The sequence below is a fragment of the Haplochromis burtoni genome, unplaced genomic scaffold (genome assembly GCF_018398535.1).
Source record: "Haplochromis burtoni strain Fernald_Lab_line unplaced genomic scaffold, NCSU_Asbu1 Contig_516, whole genome shotgun sequence".
NCBI classification, from domain to species: domain Eukaryota; kingdom Metazoa; phylum Chordata; class Actinopteri; order Cichliformes; family Cichlidae; genus Haplochromis; species Haplochromis burtoni.
Genome location: NW_024582877.1, coordinates 342,514 through 369,705, shown reverse-complemented (window position 1 = coordinate 369,705; position 27,192 = coordinate 342,514). Strand labels below are relative to the sequence as shown.

Here is a 27,192-nt window from a genome sequence, read left to right as displayed (position 1 = left end):
CAACAGCCCAAGTTGCTGACTGGGCTCCGAACACCAGAGTTTGTGGTTCAGTAGATCAGAGTTCTGTTGGCAGCTTAAAGGAGCCTGGTTGCTGCATATTTCTGTTGTCACTTTTTTTTTCTTTTGTTGTTGTCTTCTATGCTGCTGTATTAATGAGTGGTGTCCTTTTCATATTACATGAAGAAGATAGAAGTTATTAGAATTTGATTGCTCCTCTAATCGTATTCTATCAGTCTATATAGACCTAGTACTTCCTTATGCAACATGCAGTGATGCTCTGATCTACAGTGAGACTGTGAATTATAAAACCACGCTGGATTTCAGATTATTTTTTGTTACCAAATTGCTATTTAAAGGATTGATTCATTGATTGGAATATAAAAAATGTCTTTAGAAATTTGCAGGGGGAAACCAAGAGGGAGAATTAAAGCGTATTCTATTAAAGTAAATCACATCTGTCATTTTTTCCCCCCATCTATGCCTAACCTAATTTCGTCAACATTCAAATGTGCATAAATTCAGCCTGGAAAGTTGAGAATACGGCAAAACATGAGGCAGTCCTCCTAAGCGATTTGGTCCTGCACCAGAGTGTCTGGGTTTTTTTTTTGGGGGGGGGGGTTGCCTGGGGCTATTATTAGATTGCATATGCACCCCGTTATTTATCCCAGGCTTGATCACATGGTAGTGATCACTGAGGGATCATAGAGTTTCAAGTGTTGGTGTTATCCATGTGATGGTGGTAGCCTCAAGGGGAGTAAAGGAGACCGGATAATGGAGGTCACTTTGTTTTACTTAGTCTAAGATGTTATGGCCTTGAGCAAGACATTTCAAAGAAAAAAATGTTGCTGTTGAGTTTACGCTATAAGAAATCACCAATCTATGATAAACATTTGCCTGAAGTTTATTACCATTAATATCAATAATATTATTATTGTATAATTATCACTCAAGCAGCTTGTACTTGATTGATTGTCAGGTTGTTGGGGGCTCTTCAAGTATATTTTACATCAGCTTAGCATCCCCTCTAAGTCATTATGGAAGGTGCCCAATAACAATAGTGTCTATGTTCAAGTTTTTTTTAATTTCTGGTAAAATCCAGTCTAATAAGGACAAATACTTCTGTACTCTCATTCTTCATGAGCTCGCTCACCGTTGAGGATTCTTGGCCCGAATAAGACAATTTGGTGTCCTACCCCTGCGAATGTGCTGAATAATCAGTTTTCAAGTTGGAACTTCAGCTGATGACAACCAACATTTGATTGATATTCAAGGAGAGTGCAATAATTGTACGTTTAAAGCAGATGTCTTGACATTTTTGAAACTATTCTCCTGACTATTGCATCTCACTGCCGCAGTTTTTTACGATATGTGACAGAATAATTGAAAGGAATAAATCTCCATTTAAGTTGCTGTCAGCAGTATGGTTATGGAAATCGACTAAAGTTTAGCTGCTCATAGAGATGATACAGTAACCTGAACCATTGTATCTGGATTATGCTACCCTAATTGAGGAAAATAAACCCCAGAGGTCCATAAGATTTACAACTCAATTAGAGTCATTATATCCTCAGACAGGATTGTGTATCAACCAACCTCTGTTTACTCTAAGCAGACGCTCATGCTTCCCTGAACTTCCCCAAACATAGCTCTAAACAAATAAGCCTATTGAGCTGCAACATGTTTAAACTACTGCTTGAACAATGTCCTGTAATTGCTCCAAAATGGGGCGTAATTGCTATTCTTTATTGGCAGTTGTTTTCTGATTGGGTGCGGTGGTCTTTGTTTTGATAGGTGCACTTCAGCAGGACTGATGAGCTCCCTGTCAGCGAGAGAGCGCCCACGGCAATCATGGAGTTGGCCTCAACAGCCAAGCACAGAAATATTCTCATCTATGGCATCCAGCTTAAACAGTCAGAGGTAAGAGTGTTGTCTTTTCTCCATCTTCTCCATTCCTTCCTTTTATTTCTTTTTAAAGTGAACTTAAGAGTTATTGAGAAATGCACAACTAAGAAAGGCCAAATTTAAAGCAGTGGAAAAGTAATTTTTAACTGTGTAGTTCCAATGTCTTGTCTGACTTTTTGTCTTTCAGGTAATGTTGCTGTCTTATATCAGCCATCTGTACATTTTAGGATGCACACACATCCTCATTTGCATTGGAATAAATGTGCCCAGTAGTGCGACTAAGAGGATGGATAGAAACTTTAAATCCTCTGTTATATGAGTTGTTTTTTGAACTGAATGACAGGGATGAAAAATATGCAGAGGTGCTTTAGGTCCAAAGCACTGTGCAGTTCGAATGAAGTACATGTAGGCCAAGTCACAAGAGTTAACCTGATGTGGGGATCCTATGTAAGGCCCTCCAAATGTGTACTGGAGTCATTAGGATGGATGTGGCTGACAGACTTGACCTGAAATCCATATCTGACTTCTTACTTATTGCAGGATTATATAAGAAGAAATTATTCTTCCCCCACAGTGAGAAATATCAAGATTCATGCTACTAAAGCCATCAAATCAAATCACTGTTTTTGGGCCAGATGTATAAAGCAAACCTAAGACAATATAAATGAATATTCATGGCGTTATTGGCCTTAAATATGACATTCGTTGTGATTCATGTTCCTGACAAATGAGGTTTCTTGGCAGCTGCATCACTTCACAAATAAATGGTAAAAACCTCTTTGCCTCAGGCAAGAGGATGTTTGAGCATGTCGGGTTTGTTCACAGTGGTGAGAGGAAAAAGAAGAAGAAGAAAAACGTGATGGGTGAGCTGGTTTTGTTCGTGGTCAGTAAGATGGTATGTCGCATCAGGTCTTGACACCGCACTGTTGTTTAATTAAAAAGAGATGTTTTGTTTTCTCGGTAGTGAGGCATGCAAAATGTCGCTGCCCCACATGTGAGATTGATTCTACTATCGGATGTTGGATATCATGGTTTTCCTGAGAATTGCGAAGAGTAAAGTTGTTAATTAGTCATCCTGTTTAACTCCTTAGAGAGAAAAGAGGAAAGGGAAAGGGAGTGACAGAGATAATGCGCGTTTTGCCATGATAAAGTTCTTATCGTTATGAGATAGTGGAACAACAGAATACAACCTCCTATAAATCACTGATAGTTTTTTGTCATAATGAGGATAATTCTTCCCAGATGTCCTTATTCATACTTGCGGCGATGCCTGCCAACACACGCTCCATCAGCCGTACACCTTATATGAATATTGCTTTTATACCTAAGTTTGCTGCATGTCTTTGACTTGAATAAAAAATATCTGAAAGCAGACACCACTATTAACATTGCCGTTAATTTGATTTTAATATTAGTGAAAGATTCATTAGCTCCACGTGGATTATTAGTCTTTAAATAAACAGAGCCATTAAAAAAGAAGCTGGGGTGGCATGAATTCACATGAGTGAACATGTAACTATTGTTAGTATCTTTGCCATGATTTTCAGAATTTTGTCATCCAGAGAATTATGATGTCTACAGTTTGGTCGCATGAAGACGAACATGTTGTGTTTTCCCCATGACAACATGGTCTGGATTGCATTTTCTGTTCCTTGCAAAGAAAGGTCAAGTTTTCCTGTTTGGATTTCTCAGAATGTCTTTGTAAGGGAAGCCAGTGCAGACTGCAAACATTTAGTTATGCCTCTGTCTACAGCTTTATACATATATCTTCCCTGTGACACTTGATAGCTTGCTCTCTATTATTAAACATAGTTAGTGTGCATTTTTTGCTTTTTATGACTCTGTGTATGTGTAGAAATTTCACCACTACCATGCAATTTCTAAAGAGTTCCCTCCATTCTGTACAAAACAACTCAGTGGTCTAAATTCTATCTCGCTAAGAGAATGCCTGGCTGTCCTGGATCCTAAGATTGGATGGAGGTTATCTTGCTTGTTAAACTATTGCCAGTAACCAATAATCAGCTTATTGCAAGTAGGGCTGATGTGCTGATTAAATGTCCAAAGTAAATCACATAAGGACCCAAAAGACTTGTCTCGTCCTTTATTATCTTTAAGATGAACAAAATTAGTATTTCTTCAGCCACTGTCCAAATTGTTATTTTTACACATCCGTATTGATTTCAACCCAAAATTTCACAATTGGTGCTTTCCTGTGCAGTATTATGAGGTCATGTTGTACAAATCAGATACACAATCTGTCACAATTTGAACTATGACTACTGTTAATGTGTGTAACAGTAATGATGAAGGATTATACTCCTGTGTTATCAGCACTGAGGTGTTCCTGGAGAAGATGGATAGCTGCTCTAGGGGACAGCAAATCAACCAGAATAAATTATTGTGTAAAAAAAAATCATATATACACGGAGGGGAAAAAACTACAAAACTGCTGATGCTTTTTTGCTGACCTGTTGTTTTAAGGTTTGGACTCATTTTGGTGTCTAAAAACCACTAATTTACTTCATTTTAATTTTGCCTCCTTGTTGTCTTACTGAAAGAAGATCAGCACAAGGGGTGTGTTCAGTCTAAAACTACAGCCAGGAGTAGGTTAGCTTAGCTTACCTAATAGTAGAAATATGACTAAACTCTAAAGCTCAAAGTGCAAAGTCTAAGTTCATAGGTCAACACGTTTCTTTATTCTATGCAAAAATTTGAGTTTTACTTACTTGATAATTAGCCAGGCTAACACTGCAATTAGTATCAAAAAAATCCTTTAAAGTAAACAATCTGTAAGGACATAGTGTTAAAACACTAATGCTGGTATTGAAAATTAAAAATAATAATGAAAATATCAAGGATTCATTATAGAAAAACTGAACAGGTACATTATGAGAATGTGTTTAGTTATAATTTCTCTTCAGTGGAGTTTAACCTTTAGGATGTTACTACAAAGTAACGTGGTGCTGTATACTGCTGACCAGAATACTGTTCTGTGAGAAATGTGAATATTAGAGCCACATTCCAGTGAAAATATTTATATAAACACTTTACAAAAAACGTAACAACGCTTTATAAATTTAAGATGTTGTAGCTTTATTCTCAATTTGCCATCAATAGTAAAAACATGTGTAGCATCACCACAGTGTCTATTTTCCAATTTTTTACACGCATCATTGTTAATCGTCCATAAATTTTGGGTGCCTTTTGTTCCTCCCTAAATGATTTCATCCTTTACTCTGACATGACTGCTCGTTGTCAACTGCACACAAGTGAAAAGCACAACTGGGGAGTGCATTTAAGTGTCCCTCACTTCTCATTATGCATCGCACTGAGGAATTATTGGACGCACCCGCTGCTTTGGAAAAGAAAAGCTGTTTGGCTAATTGAATTTTAACCTTTTGACAGCTAAAATGCATGAGCACATGGAATTGTGCTCGTCCCAGTGAGGTTGGAAAACTGATCCACCTCATTGACCTTCGGTGATGTCTTTTTGGATAAAAAGTGTGTTTTTCTTAAATGAGGCCCGATTGTGGTTTTACTTTATAACACCCAGCCGCTGAAGCACAATGCATCCAGCAGCACGTTGCCATGCATGGTACTTCGCTTTGTCAACAGGAGAGAGTGAAATGGAGTCTTTGGGCAATGAACGGCACTCTCTCTGAAAGGATCAAAGAGCTTCTCTAGAGCTCTTTTCCGTTTGTGCTGTTGCCTCTTTGAAGATGCCCACAAGCCAAACATCAGGTGCAACAATGTGTGAAAACCTCAAACCGATCTGAAGACGTTGGCTGAGAATGCGAAGACACCGGATCCTCATAAACTAACACGATGTTGTGAAAACGGTGACGGTATATGCTATCGGTGTCTGCTGTGTTGATAGGAAGTGTCATTGGATCCTTTCTCGCACAGGGTCCTGGTGACTTGTCATTTGTTGAAAAGGGAGTTGTCTCAGTGATATATGGGTGTTGTAATCCCTGCAGTGAGAGCCCTGATGTTTACCCAACCCCATATTTCCTCCTCCTCAAAGAGCCCGAACCGGGAACCCTAAACCTGAGAAGAGATTAGCCGGCCAGGAAGAAAAGAGAGGGAGAGAAAGGAGAAGAGGGAGGGGAGGGAAGAGGAAAAGAAGAGGACTCTATAGGCCTATTCTCCTCTACCTGTTCAGATCTAGGTCTGAAAGGCAGACAGGTGAAACCGTACACGACCAAGTGAAAATCTTGCTGTGACGCCCGTGGAGTTGTACTCCTGCTGAAGTCGGGGGGAGATTAGAGAAGGCTGCTGTCTCTGTGTTTTCAGCTAACTCCTGACTATTTCACATCCTAAATCCAACAGTTATTCTGTGCCGAATAAAAGAATGGTTTTTCATGGCGATGCAGAGCATTGGATAAGAGGAAACAAGTTCAGTGAACTGGATATCTCTACTAACCACATATTACAAAATCTTTGAGTTCTTAAATGATTTTTTAAAGAGCTGCGGTCAGCAGATAAATCTGAGGGGCGGCAGTGGCTCTGGTATCAAGCCAAAGCGTTTAGGAACTATTATGATTGATGATCGATGTAAACAAGGGTATTTATGCTTGTCAAAAAATGAAGTAAATGTAGCCAGGAATGTGCAGGGTTGTTTTACTACACAAACGTTCCTACCTTCGCCCATTAGTAACAGTGTCTAGGTTTTTTTTTTTTCTTTAAGGTTTTAAAGATAAAATTGTTTTCTAAAAATCCTGCTATGCTAGATGCCATAATACTACCCAGGACTAATGTGACTTGATGAAAAGTTAAGAGATCAGTAAATCACAATATATACCAAATTTTATTATAACTACTTTGGTTCTTACTGGTACTTTTTAGTACAAATACCAGCCTAATAGTAGTCCTACTGAAATAACTGGATGGCAACTATAGCTGATGTTTAAAAAAAGAAGAAGCAAGTGGATCACCAGACATTAGAAACAAACAAGTGAAGCTCTTTTCGTGACATCTCTGTGTTTACCTGCTGTTAGGGTCAAGAGAAATCAAGGATGGTTGCTGTCTCCGCTCACTGCTAACCTTTCTGTTAGATGTGACTGGTGTCTGGTGTTAATTTTTCTGTTGGAACGTTAAATGTATTCAATTATAACCTACGATTGCATGCAGTAGTCTCCTCTGATATTTTAGTCCAGTTGAAAATAAGAGATAAATTGTGAGTTAAAATAATAAACACTAAGTAACATCATATAACTTAATCCAAACAGTGCAGAAAACAACACAGATAAGAAATGACGTGGCATTACACAAATCTGTTTATTGTTACCAAAATGTTTCTGAGACACATTTGGCAGGTCTTTCAGTGGATTCAGAGAGTAAAAGTTCAGTATCCACCCTGCCCCTTCACATAATTCTTCCCCTGTTGTTGTCTAAGTAGTTGTCTTTCTTCTGACAATTATGTCGTTTTTACTTTAAGATCCTTCTGGAAAAGTGGATGAGAGCACTTGGCTCCCTCAGTTGAATCCTGACATCTCCATAAAGACAGAAGCCTGGGATCACTCCCCTCTTAGTAATGTATTTGTAGAGTTAGGGTCGAGCCATTCGCTGCCTTGACATGTGCAGAATATCAAGCTTGATCTTCCACGCTGAGTGCTCCAGATGTGTGTTGGTATGTGTGAAACTTGACCGCTGGAGTTTGGCTCAAGGAATTAGACATACCAAAGCGGTGTTTACTCAGCTTTGATTTCATAGATTAAAAAGACCAGCAGCGTTGTGTTTGGGTTGATGTGTCTTGAATCAGGGAGAATCTTGCAGACAATTGGAAAATGTCATTCCAAGAGGGAATATATTTGAAACAGAGAGTTTATTCTTATGAAGATCGGTTTAAGCCAGTTCTTCACAATGAGTTTGTAAACATTCAGTCACGCAGAGAAAGAGCCGAACATACATGTATATTTGTTTTGCCACTTGGTTTTTAGGCCTTTCTGACCACCCACGGTAGTCCTGGTTTCAGTTTACTTCCAGTTATGTGGTGGGGAAGTGCAGCTCTGCTGAAATTATGCTTTCAGTTAACGGACCTCATCAAGGTTTGTTTTTGTGCCACTCACCTTCTTACTCTACTCGTGCTTTTATTTGCAGAGACCTTGGCACACGTGCTTGCGTGGCTGTTTATGGTTGAAAATAGCTGTAGAACAGCACGTAACAAGTTCAGACCAAAAAAAGTAGAGCAGAAAGCCCCAAGAGGTTGGTAAAAATGTGGCCGTCCTCATCAGTCCTTATGGAAAATTAGAAACGAGGATTAAAATCCATATTGCTTTCCTCCGAAAAATAAAAAATACTTTTTCTCATGTAAACTGATATCGATATGTATCCCAATATAAATCCAATCACTATTTCTGTTAACCCTAAAGGTTCCCCTTTAAACCTAATTTGATATATAAACATAAGGTTAATTTTTTTCCTGTCAGAAGTTAAATATGATAAATATACTGCAACATTGTACAACTTATGTTTATATTGCTAAGACCTTTGCATGATAATTATGTTATTGTTTTATTGCCTAGCTCTGTGTGCACCCATGAAGTCAATTGATGCAGTTTTCTTGGTGCTAGCACTGAACCCACTCATCAAAATACGGCCACTTCTGGCTACAAAGCCTCAAGATGACAGTGGCCATTTGAAGCATCAAAATGCAAATCCACAAACTATGATGTTATGTCTCTGGATCTGCAGCCATCCTCTATATACAGTCTATGTGCCCAACCGACGATTTTCCACAGCTGACATGTTGAATTTGCCTGGTTAAAACTGCAAAATGAGTTTTTCCAAGAGTTTTCTCATGAAGCCTTGTGTAAAAACATTTTTCTTAACAGTTTCTTGTAGCAATTCTGTTCACTCTTCATCTCTCAAACCACATGGGTAGCATCCCCCTGTTGTTTAGTCTGCAGCACACTGGTATTTTGACAGGAGTATAAAAACATTGTGTTGCACCTATGTTTGCATGTTTAGCATTAGCGATGGAAGTGAGGGCACCGAGTCTTGGCCAGGATGCTGCTGAAAACCCAGGTAGTAATAAATGTCTTGTTTTCTAAAATCTGCCTGCACCTGCAGCTGACCTCAGATGACCTGCGATATGGAGTGTATTTAGCCTCCCTGGGTTTCTGTAAGTGATACAATGTGATCAGTAAATGAGGCTTCTGTGGCGAGTGTGTGTGCGCTTGTTCTTCTCTCTCAGCGCACGGAGGATTTGGTATGTCCCAGTTCATAACTCCCCACCCATGCCTTCATGCTTTCATACCTCCTCAACTAAGGATCCATTGTTCTTGCACACTGTTTTGAGGTCTGTCTTTCGGTGAGTTGAATTCAAACAAAGTCATCTCTCACCAGAGCTTGTTCAAAAAGTTCTCACTGAAGGGCTCCAGTGGAAATACAGACCACCTCAGTGTCCCATTCTTAGCAGAGTATTCCTTTTCTCTGGAGGGTACACAGAAGGAGAAGTCGCACATGGGACATGACTAACAAACTGCTTTGTTTGCCCGACGGATGCCCCTAGACAGGATATTTTGGAAACCCTTGTTGAAAGAGCTTTTCCAGTGTACCGTGAAAAGGTTGTGTGGCAGCAGTTGTTCTCTCAATGTGATCTCAAAAGGCAGTTATCAGGACAAAAGTTCTTTTTTTAACCTGTCAGCTCTTTTGGACTTTTGGAAAGTCTGAGGAAGCCTCACAAAAGTAGGGCGGGATACAGACTTATTCATTTTCCTACATTATAGTCCCTTTCAGATGAAGTGAGGCAGAATGGGAATGATGGGAATATCTAAAATACAGACATTCAGGCAGCAACACTAAATACCTCAGCAAAATTCAATAAAAACACACTCCCTAGAGACGCTTCATCTCTGAGAAGTACGAAATAATACTTATGTCACTGTCATCTCTGTCAGCTTTAGGTCCCAGTCTCTTAGCTTGGATACAGACGGCTTTTAAATTTATGGCTGAACTTTCAGTGTAAGCCTGATATGTACTCTGAAAGTTGTTTAGACCTGAAGCTCAGCAGTAAATATTAGCACTGTTTGGATCTAAATCTAATATTTGGATGTATGTGTGTGAGCGTTTTCTTTCTTCTCTGTCTCCTGTCACTTTAATCCAAGTGCCTGACTGAAGTTTGGCAGTTATTGGTCATCTTTTATTCATTCCATCTCAGTAGATTGAAGATAGAGCCTCTGTTCGTTTGTCCCATAATGTGCTGCGGTCAGTATCCCCGTCATTATCATATCTGGAAAGTATGTGTACTGATATGAAATACTTTTATTTTTAGTTTTATTTCCTTTCTTCTTATCTCCTGTCATTGCATATTTTGTTTTTGTCTTTCAGTTAGATTTACTATCTTTTCTCCAAGCAGCAAAACTGAACATTAGCTTTCACATAAAACTGCACGTCTTGGTACAGATCACAATTATATACATTTCCTTTCCTTGCTCTTTCTTCTATCACTTCCATGTATTATTTCTAACTTCCTGTAGAGCACAAATTTACCATGGATCTGAAATGTTATGTGCAAGAAAATAAATTAATCTTCATAATTGATTTATTTTGTTTTTTAAGCACAGAATGGAAAAACAATGCCAGGACTTTTAATACTCTCTGTTGTGGGTTATGTTGATCAAACAAAGGGAGTAGTTTAAATGGAAAAAAAAAAAGTATAAAGTGTAATGGTCTCTTAACAGTAGAAATACACTAAAACTACATTTTAATACTGATGCCTGGACTAAAAGTACTCTTAATGCTCCAGCTAGAGCTGAATATAAGTTTACCATTTTGGCAAAACGTTTCAGTTTTCTTCCTGCTTTGTGCACATTCTCATTATATTTCTTTTCTTGAACTGCTCTGTAATCTTCATGCAAATTCTGTAACACAGTTCTTCACTATTACTGTTTTACCTGTTTTAATATTCTCATCTACATCTACTTTTTTTAATCCCAATAACCCACCAGTCTAATGGCTCAATGTGGCGCTAATTATATGCTGCTAAACAAATCCACTAAACCAATCCACAGAAACTTTTGTCAATCCGAAAAGAGATCCCAAAGTTTCCAAAATTAACTTGACACCAAAGAATAAAAAATAAGATAAAATGTATTGTACTGGTGTATTGCTTGGTGCTGCTTTCAGTAGAGGGAGTTAGTCATTCTGCCACAGCTCCTGATTACATCAATGAATCTCTACAGGACATTGGTGGTGTAACATTCAGGGCTCTAATCAGACTGACCAGTAATTGAACCTGTTATCCCCCTCTCCTTTCTCAGTTTAGCCCCTAGCTACTGCCTGTCTTCAATGATACACGGAGAGGAGGGAGAGCAAGAGGACCACAATACCCACTCAGGGACGAGCTGTCAGAAGCCCTGAAACACTATCCTCTCTGTGTTAAAAGCACTGGGTGTTTTTAGCAGTATTATATCACTGGGATTCAGTAAGGCAGGTCGTTTGGGGAGAGTTTTCCTGAGAAATGACTTCTATTAAAGAGCATTGCTCACCGAGGCTCACATTAGGTGATGGTTTTGACTTTTAAGACTCCCAGAGTGGAGAACGCTGTCTGGCCACAATGCCAGTAATGATACTGCCCTCAAGTGGATCCTACAGCCGTTTGTACTACAGCACTTTTATGTCACAGAGAAAAATGCAGAGACAGTAAAATATTAGGATGATGAAAAGAGGTGATAAAAACTCTCCTGATGTTCTTGGCCACTTTAGCTATGGTAGCTAGTGTGACTCTAACAACTCTTTCCAGTTCTCTTAGCTTGGGGTCAGTGCCAAGCCTTTCCATAAGCTGTTTTTATATTAGGACCTGGTTCTTGGCATTTTATAAAGGGAATATGAGTGGACCAGAGGGCCCAGGTTCTCATGAGAATGACAGAGATGTGCAAATTATCACAGCTAAAAGCCCTAATTGCCTGAAACCTTTCTGCATCAAAGCTGGCCCTTCTTGTGTGGCAGAAGTGAAGCTGCGTGCTCTTTAAGATGGAAAGGTTGATTGCATCAGTGGCATTTAGAAGTAGAGAGTTTGAGGATCGCTTATTGTGTGGTCCACTGATGCTCTCCTCCCCCATTCTTCCCCATGTATTTCAAAGACCTGTCACCTCACGACTTGTCAAAATCTTTCCTTCAAACAGTAAGCAAAAATAGAAGCTAATGATTGAAGTTCCATTCTGTAAACTTGCGGTTGCCGTGTGGAATAACAGGCCTGTCGCATGTGTTGCATTTGTACACATGGGAATGATTGGGAACATTTTCCCTTTAGTTACTGCACCGTCATAGGATTATACAGTAGATCGCATTGTTTATGTGTCAAAACAAAGCTGTAACTTAATTTTCTAATGGGCCTGCTTGCCGCAGCTGAAATCCGCGTTTTTGTAGCACAAGCCTAAAAATTAAAAGAAAACCCTTAAGCTCTCCACAACTCTCTCCAGCTGTGGTTTGTATCCAGTGGTATTTTCCCCTTGATACCAGTTCATATATTGTTTTCTCTCTGTTCTAAAATATAAAATCTGTGAAGAAAAACTACATAAATGCCATTTTGGCCACCGAGAGATTGGACGTGTCACTAATGGATGTAGCAGACAGTATTGGGGGGAAAAAGTGTTTCAAAATGTAAATGTGTTGCTTTCCTATTTAATATGACATACACTAGCGATTGTCCTTCCACTAATGTGAATAAATGATGATACTTTTGGCTTTAAGTGAGGATTTGTGGCAGTTAATCATTATGAAGTGGAAAGTGAGGTTCCCTCACGACTAATAATAATAAAGTGAATCTCGTAAAATCCAGCCCTTTTAAAATAAAATAAAATACCCTCCTGCTGTCTGCACTTAGACTTTGGCACATGTGGATTTTCTGCCTTTGGAACATCTGAAGATTAATTCCACATTGTAAACAGGTGAGGAGTGCCTATTAGCTCATAAAGGACCATCAATCAAACTAATTTGCTTGTGGGTTTCGTCTCACGGGGGCTCAGTTATGCTTTGGCTTGAGGTTTCATCTCATGTCAGTCCAAATGCCCACTCCCAGTCTGTTTATCTCAGCTCTGCCACAGTGAGAAAAATTCAGCTTCGAGTTAACTGGTTTATTCATCTACATACGGCTGGAAGAGAGGCCGGGTCTGAAACAGTGGAAAACCATCTCAGACAACGCTGGAGGACATGGGTTCTGATGATGATGAAGATCTGGAGACATGCAAATCCTCCAGGATCACATTCCACCTCCTAGTGTGTGTGTATGTGGGCGCATGCATAGGCTCATGCACACTAAAGTGTCTATGCAGTCTGCGCATGTGTTCACTCTTCTGTAGGCATCTGTCCCAACACATGTAATCCCTCTCATGGATGTTTGCGTGCCCATAACAATGAGCCAGTGAGCTGCTTTATTCATCCTGTATGGTCCACAGTGGAAAGAGGAGACACGAGCTGTGGCACCCCCGCCAGCGGCAGCTAAACAGACATACCAGCTCTTGTATGTCAAGAAAATCTACTTGCTGGAGTAAACTGCGGCTCTTCCATCAGTTTGCAAGTTCCTCACACTTAAGTCATATAGATTTCAGCCTGAAAGCAGTTTAATATGCAAATGTCTCTGAGGGCTTGGAGTTTGTTGTTGTAGTAAGTAATTCTACCCTTTTTCTTGTGCCTTTTCCTCAACCGCATTTGAAGCCTGAGTGGCAGTTGTGACTACTTAAAGCTGTGCCACGAGTCAATGAAGAGCTAAAGTCGTATTTGTGTTCCACTGTGCAAGAAAACTACTGGATTTAATAATGATGTTTTATGAAGCGTGATTCATATTTCAAAGGCTGCATATCTGGAGTGGAAATAATTCAGCACTGGGTCTTAGGCAGGCTTAAAACTTTGATCCTCCTTGGTGATCTTGACTTGATTTTTTTCTGTGTGTTTTTATGTTCAAATTAAAATGTTTGGGGTTTTTTTTGCTTGTCTATTAGAAGACAGACTTCTATAATTGAGCGATTAGTTGTGGTTTAATAGCCGTAGCTGTCTTCCATTTGCAAAGAGACACCCGGCATTCTTGCTACTTTCCCAGGGTCCTCGTCCCGTACACTTGGGTGGTAATCAGCTGATAATCGTGCTCATCACATTTATCATCCCCACAGTATTTCAGATCATCCAAACACATGTAGCATTTCAAAAACCTTCCGTGTGAACATGTAATTGGTTTTAGATAACAACTGAAGGAATGCTTTCATCTAATAAACAATGAAAAGACGCAATCACATTTACCAAAACTTTCAGTTTCTCGCATTGATGAACCAGTGCATATTCCTTAGTCTATATGAGTAACTTTGTGCTATCAGCCACATTCTGTTGACTGCTTACAGATGTACTGCCCAATCTCCTCGTTTCATTGTACCATTGATTAAACCACAGAAGAATGGCTTGGGTACACGATAAAGAAAAATGGCACGCTTGATCTTATTCCTCAGAAAAATCAAAAGGCATACTAAGAAGCGGTGGCATATGACAGAATGGCTCTGGAGCCCATTCATCATATTTTAATTCCATATATTATTTATTTATTTTCTTCCATTTCACCTATGTTACTTTAATCAATGAAGCTACAATTGGTGATCTGTACTCCAATACCTCAGTTCCCCCTTCAGTTTCTTGGTGTGGAAAATCAATGTCATCTGATTCCTCCTCCTGCTGGTTCTGATTATTGAGGAGTGCTCTAGGAGCTCTGGATCCCAGGTTTTCTTGCTCCCTTTAACCACGGTCAGGCCCAATTCCACGCTCATCGCTCTCACACCTCGTTGCACTCCCATCCAGGCCCTGCACAAGCTGGCTAGTGGAGCTAGGCTGTAAGGTCAAGAAAGGACAGAGTGACAGAAAGCTTATTTTCTGCTCCAGATGCGTTAAACTGCCGACACCAATCTGTAATACTAAATGTATTTAGAAGCCAGGTCCAAATATGTGCTAAACAGGATGTTCCAGATCACAAATCACAGATGATTTGTCATTTTAGCAGGATATATTTTTAATATATTTTTATTTTCCTCTATGTGGGTGTTAGAAAATTAAAAGCTTTGTGAAAAGCCCCCCTAAATGTTTTTATTCCTTTCTAAGAAACCCTTCATTTTGAGAGTTGGCTGATGAAAGCGGCTGCAGACCCAGGAGAATAGCTGTCAGCCTGGTTGGTGTTATTTTGCTGAAATACTGCAAGTCTGATTCAAATCTGTTGTAAGGGATAATTTGCCATTACTAAAACCTGGATTCTGCATTGTAGGTTTGACCATTCTTTTTGTCTGACAGTATTGCACTTTGATAGGTTTGTTTTTGGATCTTAAACAAGACAAGCGAAAGTGGGAATAATGATAAAGACTTCCTGAACAAAGCATGGTGGGTTTCTAAGTGACAATATGTTGAGTGGATTATATAGCTTTTGGTGGTATGTCTTCCACCGCAAACATTGCAAATATGTGCAATGTTTTGGAAAGCTTTACAGACAGTAACTAAAGGTTGAAGGGCTGAGCTAGTGATTACTTATTATAACAAGGGTTGCATACCTCTGCCAAGGCAGAAAATTCCCTCTGCACTATGCATGAGTTGAGTACCAGGATTAAGAAGAACATCTGGACCCAGTATAGTCTCTGATATTTTCTTGGGAACATCCAGGCAATATCTCACAATGTCTTCTTATTGCAATCTCTGTGAGTTCGATGTGCCCACTTCAGGCCAAAAACAAATTTACTGCCACAGCTGGAGGAGTTTAAGTATCACCGGGTCTTGTTCATGAGTGAGAGGAAAGTGAAGCAGGAGATCGACTGATGGATTGGTGCAGTGTCAGCAATGATGTGGACTCTGTAGCGGTGAAGAAAGACCTGAGCACGAACGCAAAACAGTCGATTCATTGGTTGAGCTCTGCTCCTACACTCACCTCGCGGTAGTGTCAGAAAGAATACGATTGTGGATACAAGCATTGGAAATTAGCCTCCTCCTATGGGTGTCTGGGCTCAGAGATGGGATGAGGAGCTGGCCATTTGGGACTCAGAGCTTCCTGGGCACCTCCTAGTATTTGAGATGTTCCAGTCGTGTCCTTTCCAGGAAGAGGACCTGAGACACCCCCAGGATATGCTTTCAGCTGGCTCAGAAGTGCCTTTGTGTCCCCCTAAATGTGCTGGAGGAGGTGGCCGGAAAGCGGAAGGTCTGGATGTCTCTGCTTAGACTGCTGCCCCTAAACCCAGATAAGCAGTGATAGATGGATCTGATATGTATTTGAGAGGTATAGAGATGGTCAGAATCAATTGCACAGATAATAGGGTGCCAAGTGAGGAACTGTGATACTGCACAAGGAAGTCACAGTAAGACAGTGGTGAAGTGTGCAGTAGGAGTGACAGATGGGTTTAAAGTGGGAGTAGGATTCGATCAGGGATCTGCTCTGAGCTCCTTTGCGATGGTGATGGACAGGTGAACAGTTGAGGACAGGTAGGAGTTTCTGTGGACTATGATGTTCATAGACAACATTGTGATCTGAGCAGGTGGGAGAGAACATGGAGGGGTTGAAGGTATGCAATGGAGAGAAGAGGAACAAAAGTAGAAGCAAGACAAAGTACAGTTGGAAAGGTGAAGATGCAAGGAGAAGAGGTAGTCAAGGTAGAGGATGATGCATGGTTTATAGATGGTGGCAATAGTTAAAAAATTCCAAAAAGCTTCATGCAAAGAAAAGAGGAAGACAACAGAGAAGATTAATGCAAAGCATTAGTGTGACAGGAGGTGACGCTTGAGATAATGTTTGTGAAACTAAGGCAGTGGCAGTCCCTAAAGTGAGGAGCTGAAAGATCTCATTACAGTCTAATTATCTGCTGGGAAACACTGGATCCTTTGGGGTCTTGACGTGTGCCTCCACCCCCAGCCTCAACAGTTCAGTGCTGATTTGTCAGCACGAGGGCGAGCTGCGCAATATGAAGGAGGTGGTTTTTAGCCATAAGCTGCAGGTGCTGTAGCAAACAAAAAACATGAATGTTTTTTGGTGTTTGAGTAGAAAACATTTTACTGCATTACAAAAACTTAATCTTTTCCAGACCTTTGCTTTTCTTTTTCTCTCTCTGTGTGCTGTTTTGTGTTCTGAGTATACTCTTTGCTGCGTGTTGTTGCACATTTGTCTTTAATGCTTAATGCTACATCAAAAGCCATAATGAAGTCCACAGTTTCTATATGAAAAAGGGCAGGTTGAGCATGAAGCATAAATCTGTGTAAGGAAACAAGCCATGGTTTTAAAAAAGCGAAGCTCCTTGAACTCCATTCCCTTTGAAAAAATGGAAAACAGGTCACTCACTGACGTCATCAAGAAACTAAATCAAAGTAGGGAGTCAATGCAGCCTATAAGGAATGAAATCAGGGGAGTGAGAACCATTTAAAGTGCATTGCGCAGGCGGTCTGCATAGAAAAAAGAAACAGATACAGACGAGAGGAATCACGAAAGCAAAACAACCACAACAGTGGAGCCCGCCTTAAAGGGCCAAACTGGTCTCCTTTTGTCTGAACGTGTGGTTTACTGCAGATCTGTCCAATATCATGCACCATAAATATCAAAGGAGATCTTATCGGTTCACATTAAGGGAGCTTGAATTTTAACCACATTTCTGAAAAAAGAAACTGGTTTACTTCTGTTCCGTTCTGATCTTTTCGCCCTTTTTTGAAAATTGCTTTCGGCTGTTGATTGAACAAGCTGTGAAACTGACACGCTAGTCGACAAAATCCACCACCAGAATTTGCGATTGTTAATATCAAATTAAAGTGGTGAATTCAGAATACCACGCACTTCATGCCGTGTTTAGATTTTTCTCTCGTTAGGGGAATTCTTGTGGAAAGCGTGCGTGTAAATTTTAAACATCGAATTTGTCACTCGTGTCTATGTAGAGCAGAGCACAGCCAAGCCATTGATGTTACAAATCCAACTAACAGATCTGTTTCTTTCTTTTGTCCTTACTGCAAGTGGAACAACATGGGTGTGCTTGAACATTGTTTCCAACTGTTTTGAATTGGCTGCTAATGCTCACTGGATGCTTCTGGCTGAAGTTTTGAGGTTACAAACCCTGTGATGACTTAAACACACTCATGTCTCCTGAGAAGAGACATAAAAGTGAACAAATGGTTATTCGAACTGTTATGTTGGGACTTTATTCACACTAGCAGTGTGTTGTTGTCTTGTTTTAATTGAATGTTCTTTAAAAAATGACCTCACTGTCTTTTGTTTTTCTCCTCCTGTTGTCTCTCTGGCACCAAGCACTGGGAGAGGTCAGCGTCGCGGGTCGCCGAGATCGCGTCAGCCTTAATTCGGGAGAGGAGCCCTGCCCTGGTGGGACAGCTTCTGCAGGCATGAAGGAATCAGCACAACCGGAAACCACGCTGTGACTCATGAACACTCCTGGGATGAGATCGTCTGAGACTTTTCTTTGTAACCTTGAATCAATTACTGTAAGGTTAAATGTGTAAGTGTATAGATCATCAAGAAGCAGACTGAAAAAGAGACTTTTTTCTCTGTTGTTGGCCTGTTTATCTGTGTGTGCATGTGTATATAAAAAAAAAACTGTTGTGGTTCACCATAGTAAAAAAGAACCATGTCATCAGTTGGCTTATTTTTTATTTTTCAGAGTTTGTGTTCCCCAGACAAACAGTGTCGCTCTGTCGCACTGATGATTAAGATATGTGGCGCTTTGGCTGCAGATGATTCTTGTTGTCGGATCAGTTCAGTTCTGGTTTTTAATCGCTTTAAGAGTTATTTTGCTGCGGTTGTCACAGATATGCAATAACAGGCCACATCGCTTTGAATTATTACTGTGGAAATGTGAACTGCAGCGCGTATGCCAAAAAAGCTGGGTGTCAAATTCGCTGCCTTTACCACTGGATGAAGCTTTTTATGACTGAAACATGAACACGGAGCTGCTAATATTTTTGTACTTGAATAAAACAATGAATATGTCAAATCTGTGTTGTTCTGTGAGTCTTTCTTGAACATAAGTCATTCAAAGATGTCAGGAAAAAAAATAACATTTGAGAGTAGATATTACTAATACTGTTTTCAGAGAAACTTGATTGGTAATTGAAGTCCGTGAAGTCTGCCTGCGACCACATGCATCAGTGACGCCCTCCGGTGAAGCCGCTTAGTGCAGAAGAAGCTCGTGTTTCCTTCAGTGAGCCAACTCTGGTGAGCTGGTGGAATCCCATGTTCTTCTTGGAGAGACTTTGGAATAATTAGCATTCATTAAAAGTATGTTATTATTATGCAGTGCAGCTTTGTTCTGGAGCTTCCCTGCTCTTCCATGGATATATACAGAAAACTGACAGCAGGGAATAAAGAACAGAGTAGATATCAATGACAGCAGATTGGTATTTCTTTATATTTAACCTTTCATCATCTAAGTATCATACAGGCTGCCTGGATGTATTGTTTTACTGGCTGTAAAAAATTTTAAAAATTATCTTTGGATTATTATCTTTGGATTTTCTCTTTAGCTCAAAATGGTTGAAAAGTTAAGGTAATGTGAATACTGTAGCTGGTAAAATCTTTATGTCTTGATTTCTGTGTTCAGACATTGCTTTGTGCATCTGTGAAGGTCCTCTTCTCTCCAAAGCCATTCAATTTGAATTTTGTCTCTTGGACAGAACAGTAATAGAGTTACAGCCATTTAAGATGTACTGGGATCCCTAGCTTGGGGGTTTGTTTGTGCTGCAGTGTTCATGCTGGGCTTCTGTCCTGAAACACCATAAAAATGTTCCCTGACTTTGCTCCATTTTCATTCCATCTTTGCTTTGTTCTTAAATCCATTTGAAATCATACCTTAACAAGATTAACCAGAAACACCGGCCTTTATAGTGAACAGCTTCAGCATTAAAACCACCTGTGGCCCCACCTCACAGCCCTTGTAATAGGTCAGATTTGTTAGGCCATGGACTCCAAATCCTCAGAAGATGACTTTTGATATGAAGCAACAAAAAGTAACCACCAGATCCTTTAAATCCTCTGAGATGCTAGGTATGACTTCCATGGATCAGACATGTTTTTCCAGCATGTTTTCCAAGATGCTTCATCAGATTGATATCGGGGAAATTTGGAGGTTAAGTCGCCACCTTCATTTTTTTGTGTAATGTTTCTCAAACCATTCAAAAGACCAATATTTATAGTGGATCAGAGTGTGCTAGTATTCTGAAGGAGGCTAATTTCACATCAGGATGGTGCACAATCAAAAAAAACATTCAGGTAGCTGGTATGTAAAGTCATAGCCACATGAAAGCCAGAACCCAAAAATTCCCAGCAGGATGTCTTCTATAGTGCATCCTACTGCCTTTCCTTCCCACAGATAAACAAGAGAAAGAAAGAAAAATGCCAGGCTACTTACTTCACCTTTTCACAGTCCAGTTTTAACATTTGTACATCTAATACAGTTACTGTCTATAATACAGTCCCGATCAAACGTTTAAGACCATTTGAAAAATGGCAAAAAATCATATTTTGTATGGTTAGATCTTAAAAAGGCTTGAAGTAGAGCTTCAACATGCAACAAGAAGAAATTGGAATGAGACAAAGAAAAATTTTGAGCATGCAATTTATTGAAAACAACACTTAACCTGAAACAGGCTGTTTTACAGCTGATCGAAATTTAAGACCACATGTCTTTAAAAGGCCAAATCTGTACAAAAATGTGGATTCATTGTCACTTTCTGCCAGGTAGTCACACTGTCATGACGTTCTGATGGTAAAGGCAAATAATCTTTCCCTTTTTGAACACGGTTGGGTAGTTGAACTGCATAAGCAGGGTACCATCGCTGCGCACCATCACTGCTGAGGTGGGACGCAGTAAGACAGTCATTTGGAATTTCTTTAATGATCCTGAGGGTTACAGAACTAAAAAGTCAAGCAGAAGACCCAAAGAATTTCACCAGCAGTGAGCCGGAGGATCCAATTAGCTGTCTGTCAAGACACTGGACGATCCTTGACCCAAATTAAGGCTGTTACTGGTGCCGACTGCAGCCCCATAGCCATCAGACGACATCTGAGACTGAAGGGCTTAAAAACAAAAAATGTCTTCAAAGGCCTCGCTTCCTTGAACGCCACAGAACTGACTGCTTGGAGTTTGCAAGAGAGCAGCAAACATGGGACATTGAAAGGTGGCAAAAAGTTTTATTCTCTGATGAGAAAAAAATTAACCTTGATGGTCCTGATGCTTTCCACCATTACTGGCATGACAAGCAGATCCCACCTGAGATGTGCCACAGTGGAGGGGGCGCCGTGATGGTCTGGGGTGCTTTTTCTTTCAGTGGAACAATGGAGCAGGTGTGTCAAACAACCACTGGCTATGCCCAGATGTTGCAGAGAGCATCCCCCATGACTGAGGGCCATCACCTGTGTGGTAATGACTGCATTTTTCAGCAAGACAACGCTACAGTACACACTGCCCGCAGGACAAGGGACTTCTTCCAGGAGAATAACATCAAACTTTTGGACCATCCTGTGTGTTCCCCTGATCTAAATCCAACTGAGAACCTTTGGGGATGGATGGCAAGGGAAGTTTAGAAAAATGGACAACAGCTCCAGACAGTAGAAGCCCTTCGTGCGGCCGTCTTCACCACTTGGAGAAATGTTCCCAGTCACCTCATAGAAACGCTCGCATCAAGCATGCTGCAGCAAATTTTGAAGTGATCAACAATAATGGTGGAGTTACTGAGTTGATGTTTGGAACTTTGGTTTCTGTTTTGGGGGGTTTACAGGGGGTTTTGGAGGTGTGGCCCTAAATTTTTGAACAACTGTAAAACACCCTGTTTCAGTTTAAGGGTTGTTTTCAATAAATTGCATGCTCAAAAAAATGTTCTTCTCACTCCCATTTGTTCTTGTTGCATGTTGAAGGTCTACTTGGAACCGTGTTAAGATCCAACCATGCAAAATCTGATCTTGTGCTTCTTTAATATCTGCATTTAGTTTAACCATCCTGAATTAATTAATTTTTCCACGTGCATGGACTTTTCTCTAAACCAGACACAAAACAGGTGCTGCATCTTCTCGGATCGTGGTTATTAGTGCATACTCCTTATTGGACTTTAAACCCACCTCCACTATAGTTGGTTTGGAAGGGCACCTAATGCGGTGGACCCCAAGCAACAGCACAACAACATTACTAATGAATGTTAAATGGAAAATATTAAACACAGTAACCACAGTTTATATTATTTAATGGATTTAACAAATGAGTCATTAAAGTTTTCATGTGCATGTGCTAAAGCACAGAGGATGTTCATGTGTATATAAAATGTGAGTCATTCTCAGGCTCATTCTCTGTCACCAGAGTGGCGAGAAGGAAAAACAACCTTGGACATCAAAGAGCCTTTAAAGACTGTCGAAGCCGGAACATTCCTAAGGTCGTCACAAAGACCTGGCCGTTTTGCATACACTTCTCACACTTCCAGGGCATCTCCAGTTTCCTGCACTTCTCCTTCCTCTACAGCTCGCTGGAATTCCAGCTGTTGATAGAGAGTCGCCTGAGGCGAGAGAAGCCCCATCTTTGCGTTCAGATCCCTGTAATGAACTCCTCAAAACATATACTTATATTTCAGTTCAGTGGCAACCGTAACCCGCAGTGACATGTGATGAGAGCTGCAAGCTACAATATGTAAAGTGCAAAAAGTACGAAAACCCAGACTCGTCTCTGGAGCTCATATTATGGGATGAACACAAATCTTCTGGCAGATACTCACTTTTTGGTGTTTTGGTGGAGGAGAATGTTTTTAAAGATGCAGAGAGATCATACATTATTAATGTGTTGAGATCTGGGCCTGATTAGCATTATTTTATGTATGAACAGAAAGAACCCGTTCACAGAGTTTCTCTCCTTATGCCAATTAAAGATTGTTAAAGTGTTGCATGGCTGCACTAACTTGTTAAACCTTTGTCTAAAGATGTATAATACATGTAAACTGAGGTACCAACCTCTTTTTTTTCTTAAATGGTAATCCTCAAAGAATTTTTACCTTTTTTCTTTTTTTCTTTTGGACCGTTGAGCCTCTTGGAGATTTTTTTTTACTTTTTTAATGGCTCATTGTTCTAGTTTTAAATCTCTTAACTCTATTCTGTTGGTTCACTCCAGCTTCCACTCATCAATCAACTTAATATCCACCAGCAGGAGAAGGCAGCCTTTTTCACTGAAAAGCTGAAACCATCAAACTCCATGAAGACAAAATCTGCATCCAGAGAAGTAGAATTGAAATCCCTCTAAGTGCTGAGTGAGTAGAGTAATGGTGCACTCCTGAGCATTCAAGAACTCTCTATCTTCACTTATCTCAGCGTTTCAGACCTGGCAGGTTATCTGCCGGGGGCCTGGATAGGTGCAGCTTTGACGTTGTTGTCATTTTGAATGAGCAGTTTTCAAATGTTGACTAAAGGTTCTTCACCCATGCCTTGCTGCTGTGTGCCAGACAAGCAAAAAGTATTGCCAGGCTTTTTACCCCAAAGTTTACCATCACAGCCAAATGCCACTTTCTTACAATAATCTGAACCTAGTTCTAATTTAAACTAATTTAAAAAACGTGGTTAGAACATATGGTTTCCTGTTTCACTTGTGTTGTTTGGGTGAGTATTTTTTGTTGTTGTCTTGTTTGTTGGTGAAATCTGCAGCCCACAATCTTCATGTTTTTAACAGACATAACCACACACACACACACACACACACACACACACACACACACACACACACACACACACACACACACACACACACGCAAGTGTGTTTTTTTTTAAAGCTATCTTGTTTTCAAAACTGTAGTTTTTTAATTGCTTGCATGTGATGTGTTCATGGGAACATATATTGCAGTTGTAACAAATAACCTGGGCTGCACTTCCTCATAAAGGGCTGTGCATACTATAAATAGTGTTTTATTTATAGTTTTTTTTTAAATACTTTATTACATGATTATTACCATGTTAGTCTCCCCCTAGTTGTAAAAATCAGTTACCTTTGATCAAGTTCTTCAGTTTTTGTTACAGAAAATGTAAAACATGCATTTTCTGTAATGATGCTTTGATGTGAAGCTGGTGAAACATTTACATCAACTTCAACAACTGACAGCTTTGGCTCCTCCTAATACAGCCACCACTTCCCACCTTCACAGGAGACATGTTGACCTAATTTTAGTTCAGTCCCTAAACAAAAAGGATACTTTCTTTGTTCTTTTGAAACAGAGACACACAATAGGATGAAACTATTGAGAAAGGCCACATGATTCAGCTGCGGTGAAACATGTGGAAAAAAAGGGGGGCCTGATCTTACAGTGGGAGGAAGGTGGGTGAGGCTGAGTGTGAAAAGTCAGTCTGAATGACTGCAGGAGAGAGAAGGCCAAGCTGGATGGGATGACAGAATAACTAATGCGTAAATACTGAATTTGTTTGAGTATGCTGACACCTGGTGGACAGAGCGATTAAACTTGAAGACCAGTTCAGTCTGGGTGTTTAGACATACTTCCATCACTAGAGGGAGACATTGGATTTACTTTTCTGTTTGCAGAAAGGCAGATTGTACCTCCTTCACTGAGAAATGCCAGATTTTTTGGTCAGGCTTGTTACAAACCTATACTTTTGTGATAGTGAAAGAGGATTTTCTAGTTATTTAAACTTGCAACTGCACATTTTTGTGGCATTTCTCTACTGTACTTTGGTCATTTATCAGATAAAATCTATTATGGTGTTGGAGAGCTGTTGCATATTCTTTGACACCGTTTACTTGGTGAATCTGTCCTGTGTAAATACTTGAATAAATGCCCTTTAAGTGTATCTTTTTACAATAGTAGTTAAAAACCCTGCAGGCTAATTCAGGGTGTTATTTGATGACCACTGTCCCTTTTAATTAAATGGACTATATAAAACATAACGGCCCATTAAATAACTGCAAATAAGAAGAAGAACAGGCCAATGAAAAATATGTTTCACTACAGTCAAACACAATTACATAGAGATGAATTACTACTAGCAAAACAAGATGCAGACAAGGGATAAGGCAGTTAACAACAGCAGCAGCAATTTAGCATTTAGTATATGAGTCCCAGTTGTGTTAAGTCTCTCTGACTGGTTTATATTCAATATTTTAATGCTGATATTTGAACTGAAACTCATAAAGATGTTTTACTAAGTGGATAGAAAAGCTATCCTCTCTACTCTCAAATCTTTACTGAGAGGCTAAAAACACTTCTTTGAATCGAGATTGTAATAGTTTGATCCATTTAACATTTTCTTTGCATCTTATTTTTTAAAATGAGAAGAAAACATATCCAGTTCTTTAATTTCTTCAGCCTGTGACTAACCTACAGTGTTACGGTTGTAGGTGCTGCCAGACTGGATGAGTTCAAGTTGTTTTAGCTGCTGTAATGTGCTCTGTCTGTGTCCAGTTAACTTAATGCTAACCAGAGACACAAACCTTGGCTGGAGCTGTTTAGATAGCGCCACTGCTGGTGCTACAGAGAGGAAGACCAAATCCAGATCCCACAGTTTGGCTGTCTGTAGGTCAGCCAGCTGAGCCAACCACAGCTCTGATTATTGCCTTGTACCCATCTGAACAACCAGATTTTCTTTCCCTTAACGCCTGTACAGTGTGTGACAGCAAATAGGACGTCTGTAAATTTAGGTTCCAGGTGTCTCAGTTCATCCCAGTTAAAGGATTCCCAAATCTGGATTAGAGTAAAAGTGACAATTGTATTTCTGCAAATCCAAGCACAGGCCACGGAGACAGAGAGAAAAAGTACAAAAAAAGCTCTCCTTCCTGGATACTCGAAAACAAACAGAGTGAGGAGGTCAAAAGAGCAGACCGAGAATATGAGGGGTTTGGACAGGTCAGGAAGCTCCGTGAGATGAGATGCCAAGTAAAATAATGCAGGCATGAATGTGTTCAAGAACTGGACCTTGTTAAGTCACTGCAAACCCACAATGTCTGGCATCCTGGACTATAAAGCAAACTCTGATTTGTTGGATTCAACATGTGTTTGTTTTTGCTGTAGTAAAAACCCTAAAGCAGCAGCTGCAGCACTTTGATTTCTTCCCATTAGTTCATGCAACACTAACATTAGAGGCACATGAAGTCACTTCGCATTAGAGCACCTGAACCCTAAGAGGAACATCTGTGGACAATAGTGCCATCTGCTGGAGATTACGTTTCAATTTCATGGTGGATTTAAAACAAATGCTCCCTGCTCAAACCGCCAAATGCAAACAACTGCATGCAAGTTTGTTGTGTCACATTCAAGCTGCAATAAAAGGTGCTATAATACTCAGATTATGCTTCCCTTGAAGAGTCATCAGACTACGGTAACAGACGGATGTTGAAACAATCCACCCCTGAAACACTGCAGCGTAAACATCATGGAGAGAGTTTATAAAGAAACCGGGAAGCTAAGCTGTGATTTTGGTGCTCTGAGGGGAGGCTTACAGACATCAAAGAGTCATCTTGGGAAATTCCAGAACGGGGGAATTCAGTGACACTATTGCTGTGCATTTATGTTGCACTTTCAAAGCTGTTTTCAAGTCTTTTGGACATCCTGGTTTAAGTTTTTCCCATTTTTTAAAGCACAAGATGCAAATTCAGCTTTCAGTTAGGGTGTTGTGCAAATTGCCTATATCTGTGCACCCAATGTCTCATATAACAGAAAAATCTGTATTTCATTTGTTAAAATTCACTCTGAAAATGTTTAATGAATGCTGTCTTGTGTTTAACATACCTGTGATTCAGCTGATATCATAATAAAGCATATTACTGTTAAAAAAAAAAGTTGGTTAGGCAATTTTGTTTCATTGTATTTTTCTCCTGTATATGATAAAATCACCTTTCTGAGTTTATTTTTGCTTTTGTTCAGTGCCACAGTTTCACTTCAAGACATATTTTGATCTCTGTTGAGTTCCTAATTGTAAAAATTGCACATACATTGTTTTCTTGAGGCCAAGAAATCCTTTTAAAAACATGGATGTAGCAATAAAAAAACAAACCCTTAAATATGAGTGAAGAGTAGACGTTTACAGGATCATCAAAACCTTTAACAGAAAAGATAATACTAATTTATTTAGTCTGAGTTTAGTCTAAGTTAATTTATTTTTTTGGTAATTTAGTTTAAAGACTTCAGTAAGTAGAACAGAGGGAAATCTTTGGATCTGTTGGTCACTATAAAAAAATTGAGTTAAGTCTTTTAATGTTTTCTAATCTTCTTCAGCACTTTCACAGGAAATTTATTATCTGTATCTTAATCCTCTTTGTCCTGGAATGCAAACAAGCAAATGCTGCAGCATTAAAAAGTGGTGACAGCGATCAG

The 27,192-nt window shown here is 39.8% G+C and overlaps 1 protein-coding gene across 2 annotated transcripts in view; it reads left to right on the top strand.

Annotated features, from left to right (window-relative positions):
- The window catches only part of LOC102293652 (D-ribitol-5-phosphate cytidylyltransferase), a gene marked incomplete at its 5' end in the record, with an annotated part of 42,619 nt that extends 22,361 nt beyond the window's left edge, over window positions 1-20,258 (top strand). The window contains 2 exon segments of one of the 2 annotated variants that reach the window (XM_005947157.3): window positions 1,792-1,917; window positions 18,143-20,258. In XM_005947157.3, coding sequence (XP_005947219.2) covers window positions 1,792-1,917; window positions 18,143-18,238 — 222 coding nt within the window. 2 annotated transcript variants of the gene reach the window in all.
- Window positions 20,259-27,192: the final 6,934 nt, after the last annotated feature.